Raw genomic sequence first — 14,435 nt, 5'->3', positions numbered from 1 at the left:
CAACTCCAATCCTGTTTGGAAAGCTGTGGGGTAGGAGTGAGGGGGAGTTGGGGTTTGATTTGTCTCCCTGGGTTTTTTTTTTTAAAGGAAACATTAACACATGTATTAATTGAATGTCACGAGGCTGCCAGGAGAAAAACTCCCAGTAAATAAAAATGCAGAATTTTATTTGGGCTGCTGGACCTGTGCAGGTTGCAAAACCTCAGTTATTCACTGAAGGCTCCTTGCTCAGTGCCAGAAAGCCTCACTCCTCTGCCATCCACTTTGGAGAATGAATAAATTCAGGCAAATCAGGAGCAGGGCAAATCTGGAGAAATTACAAAGGGGAGGAGTTCACCTTCCTGCTATGGCTTTCAGGTCTGTCCTGGACTACTTACTCCAGTATAAAACTGAGAGCAGAAATATGATCACATCCTGAGGAGTCTAATCAATTCTGGTTTCAACACTGAGCCTATTTAAACTAGAGAATGGAATTGCTGTTCCTTGCTGTGCTCTGCCTGCACATTCTCAAGACAGAGGCAGTAGGTAAGTGCTTCCCTGCTCTTTCTAACCCCACCTCAGGGTTACTCTTATTTCTGATCTGTTTCTGACTATCAGGACTTGCACTACAGGCTCTCTGATTCTTCTCTCTGGTAAATGAAGGATGATGGATTTATTTATTTCTCTGCCTTTTATTATTTGTGTTAAAATATCAAGGACGGGCTCTTCTCATGAATGAATGGGTGCTTTGGGGGTTTCTTTTCACCTTTAGAGATTCTATCTGCCTTCCTCCTCCAAGAAAAATCAATGAGCTTTGACTTGATCTCTGTATTTTATTATGTACGTGCATCCGAAATACCAAAACTTAATTTTTTTATCTTTTTAAACTTGAAAGAAATTGTTTGTTTGAAATTTCTACTGCCTTTGCTTTGCTGTGTATGATCCAAGATGAAATTCTGCTGAGGGAGAAAGAACAATATGTCTTTGCTGCATCAGCCCCATCTATTTTTGCTCCCTGGGCACTATAAGCACACTGTGCACTTAGGATGGCTCAATTAAAGAGTGATCTATAATTAGTATTGAAAAATGCAGGAGGTCTTTTCCCCCCTGCTTCTGTTCAATCAGCAGCACTGAATAAATCCCTTTTCCTATGCAAATAGAGCACGGAGCCTCCTCGGAATGAAACCCCGCAGCTCCAAAGTGCCGGAGGGTCCATTGTTTGCACTAAAACAGAGCAGAGTGCAGGCAGGGGAGAAGGGACCCAGCTTTATCAGGGGGAAGTGCTGCCCTGAGAGTGCTGAAGGGAGATGGTGCTAAAGCAGATCAAGGTTCAGAGCCGCTCAGAAAGTCCTGCAGGCTTTCCCTGCGTTTATTTCCCTGTTCCCAATAAATTCCCTGTCCCTCAGCACTTGGCTTTCCCAGGTTCCCGGCTGACATTGCAAACCCTTCCCTCTGCCCAGCCCCTCGCCCTGCAGGGGCTGCCACACCTGGGGCAGGTAAACACAAACACAGACACAAAAAGCTTCTGCTTTTCCAAAGTCTGCCCCTCGTGTTTGCTTCTGATTGATTCCTGCCTATCAACACCGTGCTGCATTTACTGCCCCATTTGGGGCTTTATTGGGCAAACCTAAACACAATCTAGAAAACCCTTGTGACTTGATTAGATTGGTGACAATAATTAGGGTTTACCTCTCTATCAGAAGGAAGTAGCACAGGGAATGAATAAATAAGAATTTGATAATTTGTAGGTGTTTTTGGCCCCCCCTGGTTATTTGCACGTTTTCCCTTGAGTGTGGACCAAATTACACAGTGATTAATACACAAGGACCTTGCTCTCTGCTCCTTCTGCTCCAAACTTTCCTCAAGCAGCAGCTCCACAGGATACAATTTATTAAGGTAAAGGCTACACATTTCAAGAAACTCCACTTTTGAGAATCAGCTGAAATTCCTTCTTGTCATATTCCTTCTTGTTATCTGTATCTTTTTTAACAAATAAACCTTTCCTTCCTCTCTTGCCACTTGTCAGAACCAGCCTGGCTCTGAGCAGCTCATTGAGCCCAGCTCCACCTGGGCAGCTGAGAACTCACCACCCTGAAACAATCAAATGACTGATTGCTAATCTGGAATTGCTGCCAGCCCTGTCTGAGCAGCACAGCACCTGTGGTTTAAAACCACTATTAACAGTCCTTAGGGAAGGAAGGAAGGAAGGGGCATTATCCCTGCTGTAGGAGAGGGAAACTGAGGCACGCTGGTGCAGGCACCTGCCCAGGATGAAACCATCACCCCCAGCCCCTCATCCTCATCCAGGTCTCAGTGTGTTCCATTTACAGCTGCTCTGATCCTCCTCAGGTTTCTTGTCTGGTTCATTTGAGAGCTCAGGGACCCTCTGGTGCTGTTTTGGGGAAAAAGAGGCACAAAGTGTCTGCAATTTCCAGCAGGAATGCTCCAAACCTCATGAGAGTGAGGGATATCCCTCCATCCATCCATCCACCCATCCATCCATCCATCCATCCATCCATCCATCCATCCTTCCATCCCTCCCTCCAGCAGCTCTGGGGTGGGGTTACAGCAAAGTCACTGAAAATTTATTTTCTTCAGGGGGAATGGAATGAACCCCAGCACGTTTTAACCTTTTGCTTTATCACAGAGCAGGACTCAGCCATGAGGAGACAAATCTCCCACAGTCCATGCTCTGCTGCCCCAAAAGATTGTTGCCTGATTGGACATTCCTCTAATTTAGATGAGATTAGATGCCTCTAATTCTCTATATTTCTGCTCACATGCTTTTATGTCACAAACATTAAATTTACATAACCATGCGGACATTGGCGTCAGTTCTCACTCTGGGGTTTCCTCAGGGCCATTCAGGTACAAAATACCCCTGAGAGCTCCATCAGCAGCTTAAAAAAAAATAAAAGATGCTGTGACTTCTTCCATTTGCAGTTCTAATGGTGTGGACTGCACACAGATTTATGGTTGGGCTCCAAATCCATTTTAGGGCTGGCAAAGTTGGGATGCTGGAGCACTTGGACACACTCTGGTGTGAAAAGTTGCGTTTTCAGCTGGTTAAAGAAAGGATAATAAATGCAATGTCAGGCCTGGAAGGCAGAGAAAAGGCAGTGAGCCACAGGAATTGTGGAATTACCATGTGAGGGGTGTAGGGCACCTCTGGAGTCTCCATCAGGTTGGAATCCAAGCTGCCCCTTCCCCAGGGCTAAGGATGGTCCTGCTCAGTTTTATCCATGATTTCCCCACGGATCCTCCTGGCTCTCCCACTGGGATGTTGGAAGCAGAAAAGCCTTTGGCACTTTGAAAAAACCATCAGAAACCTTGAGGTCTCCTAGAAAAGCTGCCAAGTCCAAAGTCTGTCTCTGGGCAGGCTCTTTTCCCTGTTTGTGGCATTGCAGGAGATGCTTTGTTGTGTTCCAGCATCTCTCCAATGGCCTGTTATTAGATTTTTAGTCATATTTTTAGCCACAGGATCAGCCATCAAAAGCTCAGCATAAAAGGCTGCAAAAGGCCAGCACAGCTACCAAGTGATTTGTTTGAATTAAATTTTAAAAGTGCTTTAAAATAAATAAATCTGAATTGCATTTTTATTACAGAAAGCAAGGCAAAACCCCTCACAGGAGGAAATCACCTTAGCCCTGGATACTCATTTTTTGTTACAGCCCCTGCCTTTGGTACAGGACATTTCTGGGGGCACATTATCTGCAGCAGAGTACCACAGGTCACAGCTGAAACCCTTTCCCTGCTCTCTGACACAGAGGAAGTCCTTTGCAGATGTTAATAGGGCAAATCCAGAACCCCTGAGCCCCTCTGGGTTTTCCCTGCAGTTTGTGTCTGTTCCAAGGGCCTCATCCAGCTCGTGATTTATGTGTGCAGATGATAAACATCAGATGTGCTGCCTTGCAAGGCCTCAGCACCGCAGTAAAGCTGATTTTCAGGGCTAACTCCCCATCATCTCCTGCATAAAGATGTGTGTCCCCGGGGAAAATCAAATTAAGGTTAAAAGTGAAGAGCAATGAATGGCCAGGAATGCTTGCAGAGCCACACAAATCTCGAGGTGAACTTTTGGAACTGGTTCTGTCTGTCCAAGGGGTGACTGGGGCTTCCTGAGGATGTGTAATGCTCCAGGAGGGATAAATATTCTCATGCCTATATGCTCAGCAATCCCATTAATTAGAAAGACAGGCTTTGATAACAATTGCTTTTGTTTTGTCTTTTGCACTAAAAATAGAAAGTTTCACAAAGCCAGCTAAAAATAGGATGAGCCCAGCACAAGCCGAACCTAAAAATAAACCCCATGCAGACCCAGCTTTTGCCATTTTGGTGGAAAAGGATGCAGAGGTGAGAGCAGATTTTGGGGATGGATTTGAGGATGAGGATGGCAGAGCAGGGAGCGCGCTGGGAGCACTGGGATGGGCACTGGGAGAACAGGGAATGGCCAGGCAGGATGGCTGGAAGGGGGACAGGAGGCTAAAGGGACACACAGAGGGCTCAGGTGAAAGAGAGAAGGGATTTGAATTAAAAATCAACACAGGACATTTCTGGTGTCCTGGGCAAAAAGGTCATTGACACTCCCAGAGGCTCAATATTGTGAATAAAACCAGCAAAAATAATAATAAAACCAGCAAAAATAATAATAAAAATTCAAAAATTATAATAAAACACAATAATAATAATAATAATAAAAATGGCAAAGTAGAAGCTGACTAAACCACAGCCACTGTACCAGAAGCAGGAATTGAGGCAGTTCAGTGCTTTAGTGACTCCTGAGTGCACAGGTGAAATGGCATTTCCAGCACACCAAGCAGCTCCAAGTAGGGCAGCAAGCAGAGCACAGTGGGACAGAGCAGGTTTGGGAGCTTTTATGGAATTCAGACAATCTGAGCGTGGTCCAAAGAGCCGAAGGGTCTTTTCCCAGATCTCACAATAGCACCTTGGCAGGGCTGCTCCAGCCTGGCCCCGGGCCAGCAGCACCTCCTGCCTCCCTGGGCAGCAGAGGGAGGTCCCAACTGCAGCAATATTTTATTTTATTTTTTTTAATTTTTTTTTTGCCTCGAGTTCCAAAGGAGGCTCGATAGCTAAAACAATCGAAGACGTTTGCAATAAAATGAAAACAATGCGTAATTTGTATTGTTTCTTTCGGCCACCCCCGTGCCAAGAAGCAGCTTTGGCAGGAAGCAGTTGTAAATTCCAGGAGGAAGAGGCAGAGATAAGTGGGACTGCTCACGTGCCAAGAGAGACTCCCTAAATTTAACTGTCCTGAACTCTGTGGAGGAAGAGCCAGCCCAGTCCAGCCCTACTCTAACTTAAACCAAATAAAGTCAAGGTGACACCTGTGGCATGGCACAGAATCACTGAAATCAAGGATAAATCCATAATAAAATGGAGGAGAAATATATAATTGATAATACAGTGAGTCCAGGTGTGCACATCTCTATCTATATATTTTTTAAAATATATATTTATATCTGTATCTATTTATCTATATTTATATATCTATATATATATATCTATATATCTTTATATCTAGATATCTATATATCTAGCAATGATTTCAGCACTTCAACCATAAAAACAAACCAAAAAACCCTCCCTAAAGCACTGAAAACCTCATTTTCTGCTGTGTTTTTCCAGCAATAAAATGAGCTACAGGAAAGGGAATGTGGGAGCTGAGGTTTGATAGGAAGAGCAGAGCAGGGGGGATCTGAGGGGCCCCAGACCCCATAAAAAAGGGGGATCAGAGGGAGATTTTGAAGAGGGCACAGGGGGAAGGTGAAGCCTTGTCAGAGGGGACAAAAGATGAATGAAGCCAGGACAGGAATTCCAGATGAAGAGGGAACTGTTTGCATGCTGTAAACACCAGGGAGGGAAAAGAATTGTTTAGGGTGGTTCGGTGATATTTCTAGGAGTGATGGGACGCAGATAAGGAAGTGGAAAATGTAAGCTATTAAATAGGAAACATTTCCTGCCAGCGTGGGCTAATGCACTGTGCAAAAGTCTTCCAAGGGAAGTGGCAGGAGCCTCTGGACAATGAGAAGTGGCCTGGACAACGTGCCTGAGGGCATCATCCTGCCTAAAAGCAGGGAGGGCTGCCTGGATGTGACAGGGATCTTCCCTTCTTGCTTGGGAAAGAAAGCCCCAAAGCTCAGGGGAAGAAAGAGCCATTGTGGTGCCAGGTTCCTCCAGGGAGGGAGGCTCACATCCCACTCAGTCCCATCCAAAGGCAAATTCTCCTCCTCAAGGACACTGTGGTTCCTCCTGAGCAGCACCCACACAAAGGCTCCTGTTCCCCAGTGTTCCCCTGCTGCCAATCAAAAAAGAAACAAACCAAAAAAAACCAGCCCTAATTCACACTAAATATGAACCCACTGTTTGCTCAGGCATTCTGTAATGTTTAATTAGCTCGTGCTTTAAGGTTTAACATCTTCAAGGACACTTTTCTGATGAAATGCTGGATTTATGTGCTGTTCTACTTCACTGATATCATCCATCAACAAGTGTGGTAAGGACTTGGTAGAAAACACAATCCTTACCCTGTTCAGAGACACTGGGAATTTGGTGGAAAGATGCAAAAATCAGACAATAATTATTAAACACTCCTGAGTGCTGGATGTGAGGCAGCTGTAGCCACTGAGGGCTGGATTTTCAAAATTACATTTTATTTTATTCAACTTTTTCTCCCCATCATTTTCATGCCCAGGAAGATCTGTGCTGTGCTCAAGTGTCAGTTTACTGAGAGGTGATTGAAGCCCACAGGTTAATTTGACACAATTTCCCAAACACCTGTTCAGGGGGTAAAAACTCAGTGATTTCTGTGTTTGAGAAGGGACATTTCCATCCCCCTGGCACACAGACCCTGGCTCAGCACAATCTGGGGATAATTCCCCTTCCCCCCGTGGCTCTGTTTGAATTTGGTGGTTCCACTGTAGAGGTTTAAAATCTCCAGAGCCTTGAACCTGCTGCCCTGGCTCCCAGCTGCGCTCAGAGCACCTGGAAAATCAGATTTTCGGTGCAGAAATGCTTTGATGTCCGGGCCATGCTCCCACTCCACTGTGAAACCTCCTGGAACTGCTCAGCCGGGAGCTCTCCCCTTCCCCCTCTGCTTCCCATCCCAAAGATTTGGCAGCAAACCCTTGCAGGTTATTCCTGCTGCTGTTTTCACACCCGAAGGATCCTTGGTGTGTAAATGGCCAAGAGACTCCCAGTCCCAGGCTGGGATTGTTAAAAGTTCGCAGCGACCCCAGGGAGCTGCCAGAACCACACCTGGAGCCTCTGATCCGTGTGAGAACCCACGTGGAGGCAGCGTGGAGAGCAGCTCAGCTGGCATTCTGCACTAAACTCAAATTAATCATTTTAATTCATTGATTAAAATATCGATTAAGGCACTCCAAGGACATCCTGTGCTTGGAACTTCTGCATTTCCCAGTGGGGATGAGGAAGAGCTCGGTGCCACTGTCCTGGAAAAATTTTAAAAAAGCAACATCAGTGCTGGAAAGTGAAGTTTTGTGTGTGTTAAAAATCAGCCAAAAGGATAAAACCTCGTCAAACTCAGTTTTTGGGTAACAACATAGAAATCCCTGCAGTTCTTACCACACGGAAAAAGCAAAGTTTGCTTTTCTTCCCAGTCTTGCTAAGCTACAAAGTGAGGCCACATTGTTTGTAGTTTTCAGCAGAAATTTCGTTTTTGTGAAAGAAAAACCAAAACTGTCATTTTTTAAAAGATTATATTAATTGCCACGAGGTCTCCCTCTTTGTCACAGCTGCCCAGGTTCTACAACAATTCTCTATTTATAACTTCTAAATCCTTAATAGATGGATGCATTGTTATGCCACTGATATCAAGATAAAGGTGTTAAAAGCCTTCCAGCAGGTGTGTTATAAATTACAAATTAAGGTAATTACCAGTCAAGTGACAGGGCTTCTCCATAATTATCCTTAAAATTGATTAGCCCTTTATTAAAATGTCTATAATTTACTAATCACAAGCAAACAGAAGGTATGGTATTAATCATCATTACAAGAGGGTTTGAATTGTTATGGATTGAAGTTAAATAGCCAAAGAGAACGACCCCTGTCAAAGTCAATTTAAAGTTTAGAATAAATAAAGAGCCACTGAAGCAGCTTGGGACAAACAAGACAATCCTGCTGTCCTAACCAGATAAACACATAAAGTTAAATCAGCTCTTGTCCTTCGAATTTTGTATTTCTTTTGACAATGAAAAAGTAAAATTCAGATGTTCTGCAGACGAATTTTGCATCCATCCCTGTGGGATGGACCCAGCTGAGTTAGCCCAAAGCTCCTGCAGGTCCTGCAGGAAGTGAGATCCCTCATTTCTGAGAATTCTTCCCCAGGTAACCTTCAAAGGAGTTCCTGGAACAGGCTGAGATAAGTCCTCTTCCATAAGTGAATTTACAAGTCTGTGAGAGGCTGGCAAGTGCAGAGCTGATAAAAGGAAATTTACTTTAACACTGCATATATTCAAATGTGGAACCTTTGCCTCAAGAAGTTGAGGAAGCCAAGGTTTGAAAACCAAATTCTTCAGGACTGCAACCCATTCAGAATTCTGATGTCCTAAAGATTCCTGCCAGCCCAGGTTTGGGGGGATTTAATGGCTACAAAGTGGTTTATGAGAGATCAGGAGGAGATCTAGAGAGGGCAGGGCTGCCAATCCGTTTCCCTGCTGCTTTTGGGGGGCATCATTTGGACAGAATTTCATTCACCTGTTTTATTTATTGTTTTTTAGTGGGCCACTGGTGCTATCAGTCCCAGAAGTGTGAGCTGCCACAGTGTGAAGGTACTGCCAAGCAATTTCTTGTTCCAATCACATTGGTGAATCTTCCACTTTGCAAAAGGGCTGCTGAGAGAAATAATGCAAAAATTCACAGCACTCAGCCTTTAATGCCTCGTGATCACATTATTTGTGACCATTTCAGTGCCAAACAGGGTATTTTGAAGCCCTCGGTGTTTGTGGTAACTGCTTGTTTTGTGTGGACCAAGGCTAATGTGGAAATGTACAAATAAATGTAAAGATGTAAATACACAAGTGTAAAAAATCAAATACACAAGTGCAAAAATCAAACACACAAATGTAAAAATCAAATACACAAATGTAAAAATCAAACACACAAATGTAAAAATCACCCCAGAAGTTGGGGTGATGCCTCAGATGCCCCGTTTTGGTTGGGTGGTTTGGCTTCCTTGAGGATTTGCTGTCTACAGGGGGGAAAAAAAAATAAACCCATTTTCTTCATCCCTGAGCAGGTCCTGCCCAATGGCATCAGATATACGAGGATTGCAGAGGGGACAGGCAGTCCCCTGTCAACATTGTCACCCGAAATGTGGTGTATGAGAAGAGCCTGAAGCCCCTGAGCTTTGAAGGGTACGACGTGAAGGGCTCTGCCAAGTGGGACGTGCAAAACAACGGGCACACAGGCAAGTACTGCCCAGCCTGCTCCTGGGGCTGGACTGGGCTTTGGGCACTGATGGGATCCCACCTCTCTGCTTCAGAAGTGAAGCTCCCAGAACCTTCTTGGCATCAATATTTTCTTGGGAGGCTTGTGGGAATGATGAAGTTTTTGGGGTTGTGGATGTGGTTCGTGAATGTCTCAGCAGGAACTTCTGTGCAGGAACAGAGCTGGAGGTGTCACAAGAGCTCTAAAGCAAAAACCCCAACCCAAACAGAGCCCAGAGCAGGTGGGCAGGACAACAATTTGGGCAGATTTTATCATTTTCTGCTGAAGCCATTCCTGGGCTGGCCCTTTCCAACTCTTGCCTCTGCACAAAGAATCCTGCTGGAGAAAAGCCTGGTGTGGGAAAGTCATTCTCAGTGCTGGGTGTTATTAGTTCTTTAAATAATGAGCTATATTCTTCTCAGATTCAGACCTGTTTTCTCTGCACACAGAAGTTATCTGATGTTGGTCAGCTACTTAGTGAATCAGTAAACCTTGAATCAATTAACAGTAATTTAGAACTGTTCCACTTCCTCCACCTTCCTTCACAATACTGAGGATGCTGGTCCAAAAAAATGATGTCCAATTACTTCGAATTTAAAAATAAACCTGTAGTCTAATTTTTTTTTTTTTTAAGTTACATGTAGGTGTTTTTAAAGTCTTGGGTGGGTTGTTTTAACTGCCAAATCCTCAAAGCAGAAAGCAGCAAGTGGCAAATATTTCCTGATTTAAAAGGGAAAGGTGGGAAGGCAGCTGGGGAGATTTTAACAGCCAGAAATTCTCATGTCGTGGCAGACCACAAGAAAAAAGAATGTTTTGACTTTTCATTAATATGTGGATTAATGACTTTCCCGTTACAGGGTGATACTCCAGAATGTCCAATTACAGTCCCTTTTACATCAAAATTAATATTTATAAGGATTGCTCCTCATCTTCCCCAGCCATGCATAAGGATTAGGGGTTTAATCTGGGCTTTTAAAATCTCTTCCTTCTGAGAGCAGCCAATTCCTGTGCTAAATGAGGAGGTTATTGCTTAAATTACAGCTGCAGTTAGAGGCTGCAGGTGAGATTAGACCCTCATTATTTTCCGTGATGGCCACATAGCAAAGGTCACTGTCTCAACGGTCTTAAGCTAAATAAACAAAGCCCACAAAGACATCTGACTCATCCATTTACAGATTAAAAAGCAAAGGAACTCAATGACTCATGCACTCTCCAAGTTCATTTGGAATTCAGAACAGAAATGAAATCTCTGGGGCTGCAATCCAGAATTTTCCTCTGGGGCTGCAATCCAGAATTTTCCCTGCAAAGAGAAGTGCTGTGCTTAACGTGGGGGTTGCAAAAGGAAAAAAAATTAAAATATGTCTCAAATATGTATGATTTAGGCTTAAATTGCAGCCCTACCCTAAATTAAAACAGAATATCTTTAAACCCTGCCCAAAGGAAATGTTACAGTGCAGAAAACTGGAGGTTAAAATGATGGTTAAAACCCAAATAAACTGGGATCCAATTTACTTTGATAGACGGTCTTTTTTTAGGAAAAAACTGAAGGAATATAGGGTCTTCTGAGAGGTATAAGAAGCTCTGACTCCAGAGGTCATAATGGTTAGAATTAATCTCAAATGAAACTCAGTCATGATTTTGTAAGAGTTCAGTTTCTGCAGAGCAGAATTTCTGGAACACTCGGCCTGAAAAGCCAAGCGAGAACATGAAGATAAATTTGAATCTCAAGAACATCTCTGCTCTCACATTCTGTAAATGTAGGACCTGCTCTTCTCCTTTAAAACAATTTATGCTTTTTCCCCAGTTAAAGTGGCACTAGATGCATCCCCTAAAATCGGAGGAGGAGGCCTGGAGAGAAAATACAAGGCAGTGGAATTCCATTTTCACTGGGGACTCCTGACTGAGCAACAAATCCTGAGTCCTGGCTCAGAGCACAGCATAGATGGAGAGAAATACCCCATGGAGGTAGGTGGGACTGCGTGTGGGGCACGGGTTTCACTCCAGAACTCTGGAATTCTGAGATCCTGCTCAGAAAAACTCTTGGCTAGTTCCCCATGGGAGGTCTGAGGGTGGAAATCATTGTCCTTGGCTGTTGTGTTCCAGTTTCACATCGTCCACATCAGAGAAGATGCTTCAGATGTGACAGAAGCCAAGAAATCTCCAGATGGTTTGGCTGTGTTGGCCTTCTTTGTAGAGGTAGGTGGGGAAATTTTCAACTGCCCCTCTCAAATTTCAGCCAGCAGCTTGGCTGAGGGATTGTTGATGTCAATATTTTATGTTTATGTCAGTATTACAGTAGCCCAAGATTTAACCTCCCTATCTTCTGCAGGCATTCTACCAGCACTGAGTTCCTCTCCCCTTTTCTACATCCTGCTTGCTGTAATTTCTTCTTGTGGCCCTTTTCTGTTTTATTCACCACTGATTAAAAGCAACCCCTTGTAGAGAAATACACGAGGTGGAATGAAAATATTTCCCTTTCAGGCTGGCGAAGAAAATAAAAACTATGAAACTCTATTGAGCAAACTAAAGAATATTGAATCCAAAGGTAAGGGATCTCACAAGCTGTGTGGGGCGAGGATAAATGTGGGCAAAACCTGCAGCCACAAGCATTACAAGGGATTTTCCCCTGTGGTTTTTCCAGGGGGATCAGCAAAGGTGGATCCTTTGCCACTGAGCTCTCTCCTCCCACCTGAGGAAGACCTTGAGAGGTACTATCGCTACCAGGGGTCCCTCACCACCCCTGACTGCTACCAGGGTGTCATCTGGACCATCTTTGAGACACCAGTTCAGCTCAGCCTGCGCCAGGTGGGTGGCAGAGGCACAGCCTGGGGGTTCTGTGCCGTGTCCCTGGGCAGGGTGACACCTCAGTGCCATGTCCCTGGCACCTGGGCAGGGTGACACCTCAGTGCTGTGTCCCTGGCACCTGGGCAGGGTGACACCTCAGTGCTGTGTCCCTGGGCAGGGTGACACCTCAGTGCCATGTTCCCCACGCACCCCCACTTGGCAGCAGCCTCAAGGTGCTCCCTGCTGCCAGCTGATTGACCCTGTCAAATCATCCCTCAGAAAATGGCAGGAAAGGGGCAGGAAGGGGAAATGACGGCGTGAGGAGAGAGCCAAGAAACCCCCCAAGCTCAGGGCTTCGTCACAGCACTTCCACTGCTGCCACCTGCTCCCTCCACAGGTTTTCTCCCGTTGTCAGGGCAGCAGGACACAATCATTCCAAACCCAAACCTTGGGCCCATCAGCACCTAGCAGCCCATTTTTGACCTGCAGGCAGGAAGAGGAGATGGAATTAAGAACGCTTGGGAAACGCAGGCTGAGCAGAGATCACACAGCCTGGCCCAGAGCCAGTTCAGCTCCTCACTCACAGTGTGCCCTGAGCGCTGTCACAGTGCCCCCAGCACAGCCCAGGGCCACTCAGAGCAGCCAGGAACCTGAGCAAGGACAGAATTCCTGCTGCTCCTGCCTCGTGTCACCCTGACGTGGCGGCCGGGGCCGGGGCTGCGTGCGTCAGGAGCTCTGGAGGAGCCAGTCCTGGGGCTGCACAGAGCATTTGGCTCCCACTCACGGGAAGTGCCCGTGATTGCCAAGGCTGGAAGGAGCCATCACTCAGTGACCTCTCCTGTGGCCTCTGCCATGGCCTTTCCTGTGAGGTTCAAGGCATCCATTAAACCCTCAGGTCCAAAACCAGAGTGAGGCAGCACGGGTTGGGTTGGCAACACAATTCCCAGAGTTGTTAAAGCAGATTTAACAAGCTGTTGTGTTTTGCAGCTGTCCCAGTTCGCAGCACTGCACTTTGATGGGAAGAACTCCACTCCCATGATGGAGAATTTCCGACCAGCACAGCCCCTGAACGGGCGCGAGGTGCTCTGGTCGGGGGCCAGCATCGCCCTGCCCACGGCACAGCTGCTGCTGCTGGGCCTGGCTCTGACCTGCACCCTCAGCTCTCTGTCCCACTGAGCCTTTCCCACCTCACTCAACGTCCTGGGCCTTAATTTCTTGCTTTTCAGCCTTATTTTTGTTATTCTTTGCCTCAGCCTCTCATGAATTGTGTCCCAATACAGAATAGCCTCATCCAGACATTAACCAAGGGCTTCTGTGCTGCTCTGGGGAAACCCAAACCACCAGAACTCAAAGGAATTGGGAGACAAAGCAATGAAAATTCAATTTTAAAAGCCAATAGACTCAGAGAAAGCTTAGCCTGGATTATGCTGTAGTTTTAAGCCAGCACTGGAAGGAGCTGCACAGAGAATCTCGGAGAGGAATCTGTTCTTAAGTGCCTGTGAAGGGTTGGTTTGGAGCACGTTTACATTCAACACTGCAAATCTGGCAGTGAAATGTGGAGTAATTCCTACAGCCCCACACTGTCCTGCCTGAAGGTACAACACAGAGCAAAAATCAAATGCTCACACACAAGAGCAGCACCTGGCTCATCCCCTCCAGGGAAGGGCACTCACCCAACACACAAATCCCCCTCCTTCCTCCAGAATATCTCAGTTAATTTCAGATAAGGACACTGGATTCCTTCCACCCCACCTCCTGTTGGGGCTGTCAGGTTCCTCTGTTATTTATTCATCCCTCTCTGGGATGCCATGGCCAATGTGATGTGCTGGGGAGCGGCAGGGAGGCTCATCCCCACAACCAGAGGCACATCTGTGGAAATTCCCTCTCTTTGGAGGGCTGCTTCTGAAGCAGGAGACTCTGATCATCCTTTGTAGTTGTTATTTGCCTAATAAAATAGGACAGCTCAAGAAATGGCTCTTTCTTACATATAAATATAAATATATATATATATATTTCTTTTATAAATATAATTTTTTATAGTAGCATACCTGCAATATTCACATATGGTCAAGATTCATAGTTTTTTCCAAGAAGATTGTGGTTTGAACCAATTCCTTCAGATCTTACCCAATTACTTATAGCAAATACGTTGGGAAATGGGGTTTCCTTGTATTGTTCTAGTTCTCCCTCTGAAGAGGGACATAACATTT

The 14,435-nt window shown here is 45.4% G+C and overlaps 1 protein-coding gene across 1 annotated transcript; it reads left to right on the top strand.

Moving 5' to 3' along the window:
• Nucleotides 1-467: 467 nt before the first annotated feature.
• On the top strand, nucleotides 468-13,401 carry CA4 (carbonic anhydrase 4). Its single transcript, XM_030962982.1, has 8 exons — nucleotides 468-525; nucleotides 8,733-8,783; nucleotides 9,251-9,421; nucleotides 11,246-11,406; nucleotides 11,545-11,637; nucleotides 11,923-11,986; nucleotides 12,083-12,246; nucleotides 13,213-13,401. The coding sequence occupies exons 1-8, from the start codon at nucleotides 468-470 to the stop codon at nucleotides 13,399-13,401; spliced, it is 951 nt and encodes a 316-aa protein (XP_030818842.1).
• The last annotated feature ends 1,034 nt before the right edge of the window (nucleotides 13,402-14,435 follow it).

Source organism: Camarhynchus parvulus, chromosome 19 (assembly GCF_901933205.1).
Source record: "Camarhynchus parvulus chromosome 19, STF_HiC, whole genome shotgun sequence".
In the NCBI taxonomy this organism is placed as follows: Eukaryota; Metazoa; Chordata; class Aves; order Passeriformes; family Thraupidae; genus Camarhynchus; species Camarhynchus parvulus.
This window is presented reverse-complemented; position numbering and strand designations above follow the sequence as displayed.

What these genes read in the sequence shown, in the direction of transcription:
- CA4 (XM_030962982.1), top strand. Translation starts at nt 468, where the DNA reads ATGGAATTGCTGTTCCTTGCTGTGCTCTGCCTGCACATTCTCAAGACA. An exon ending in GCAAAACAACGGGCACACAG is followed by an intron (nt 9,422 to 11,245) that starts GCAAGTACTGCC and finishes CTTTTTCCCCAG; the next exon opens with TTAAAGTGGCACTAGATGCA. An exon ending in AAAGAATATTGAATCCAAAG is followed by an intron (nt 11,987 to 12,082) that starts GTAAGGGATCTC and finishes TGGTTTTTCCAG; the next exon opens with GGGGATCAGCAAAGGTGGAT.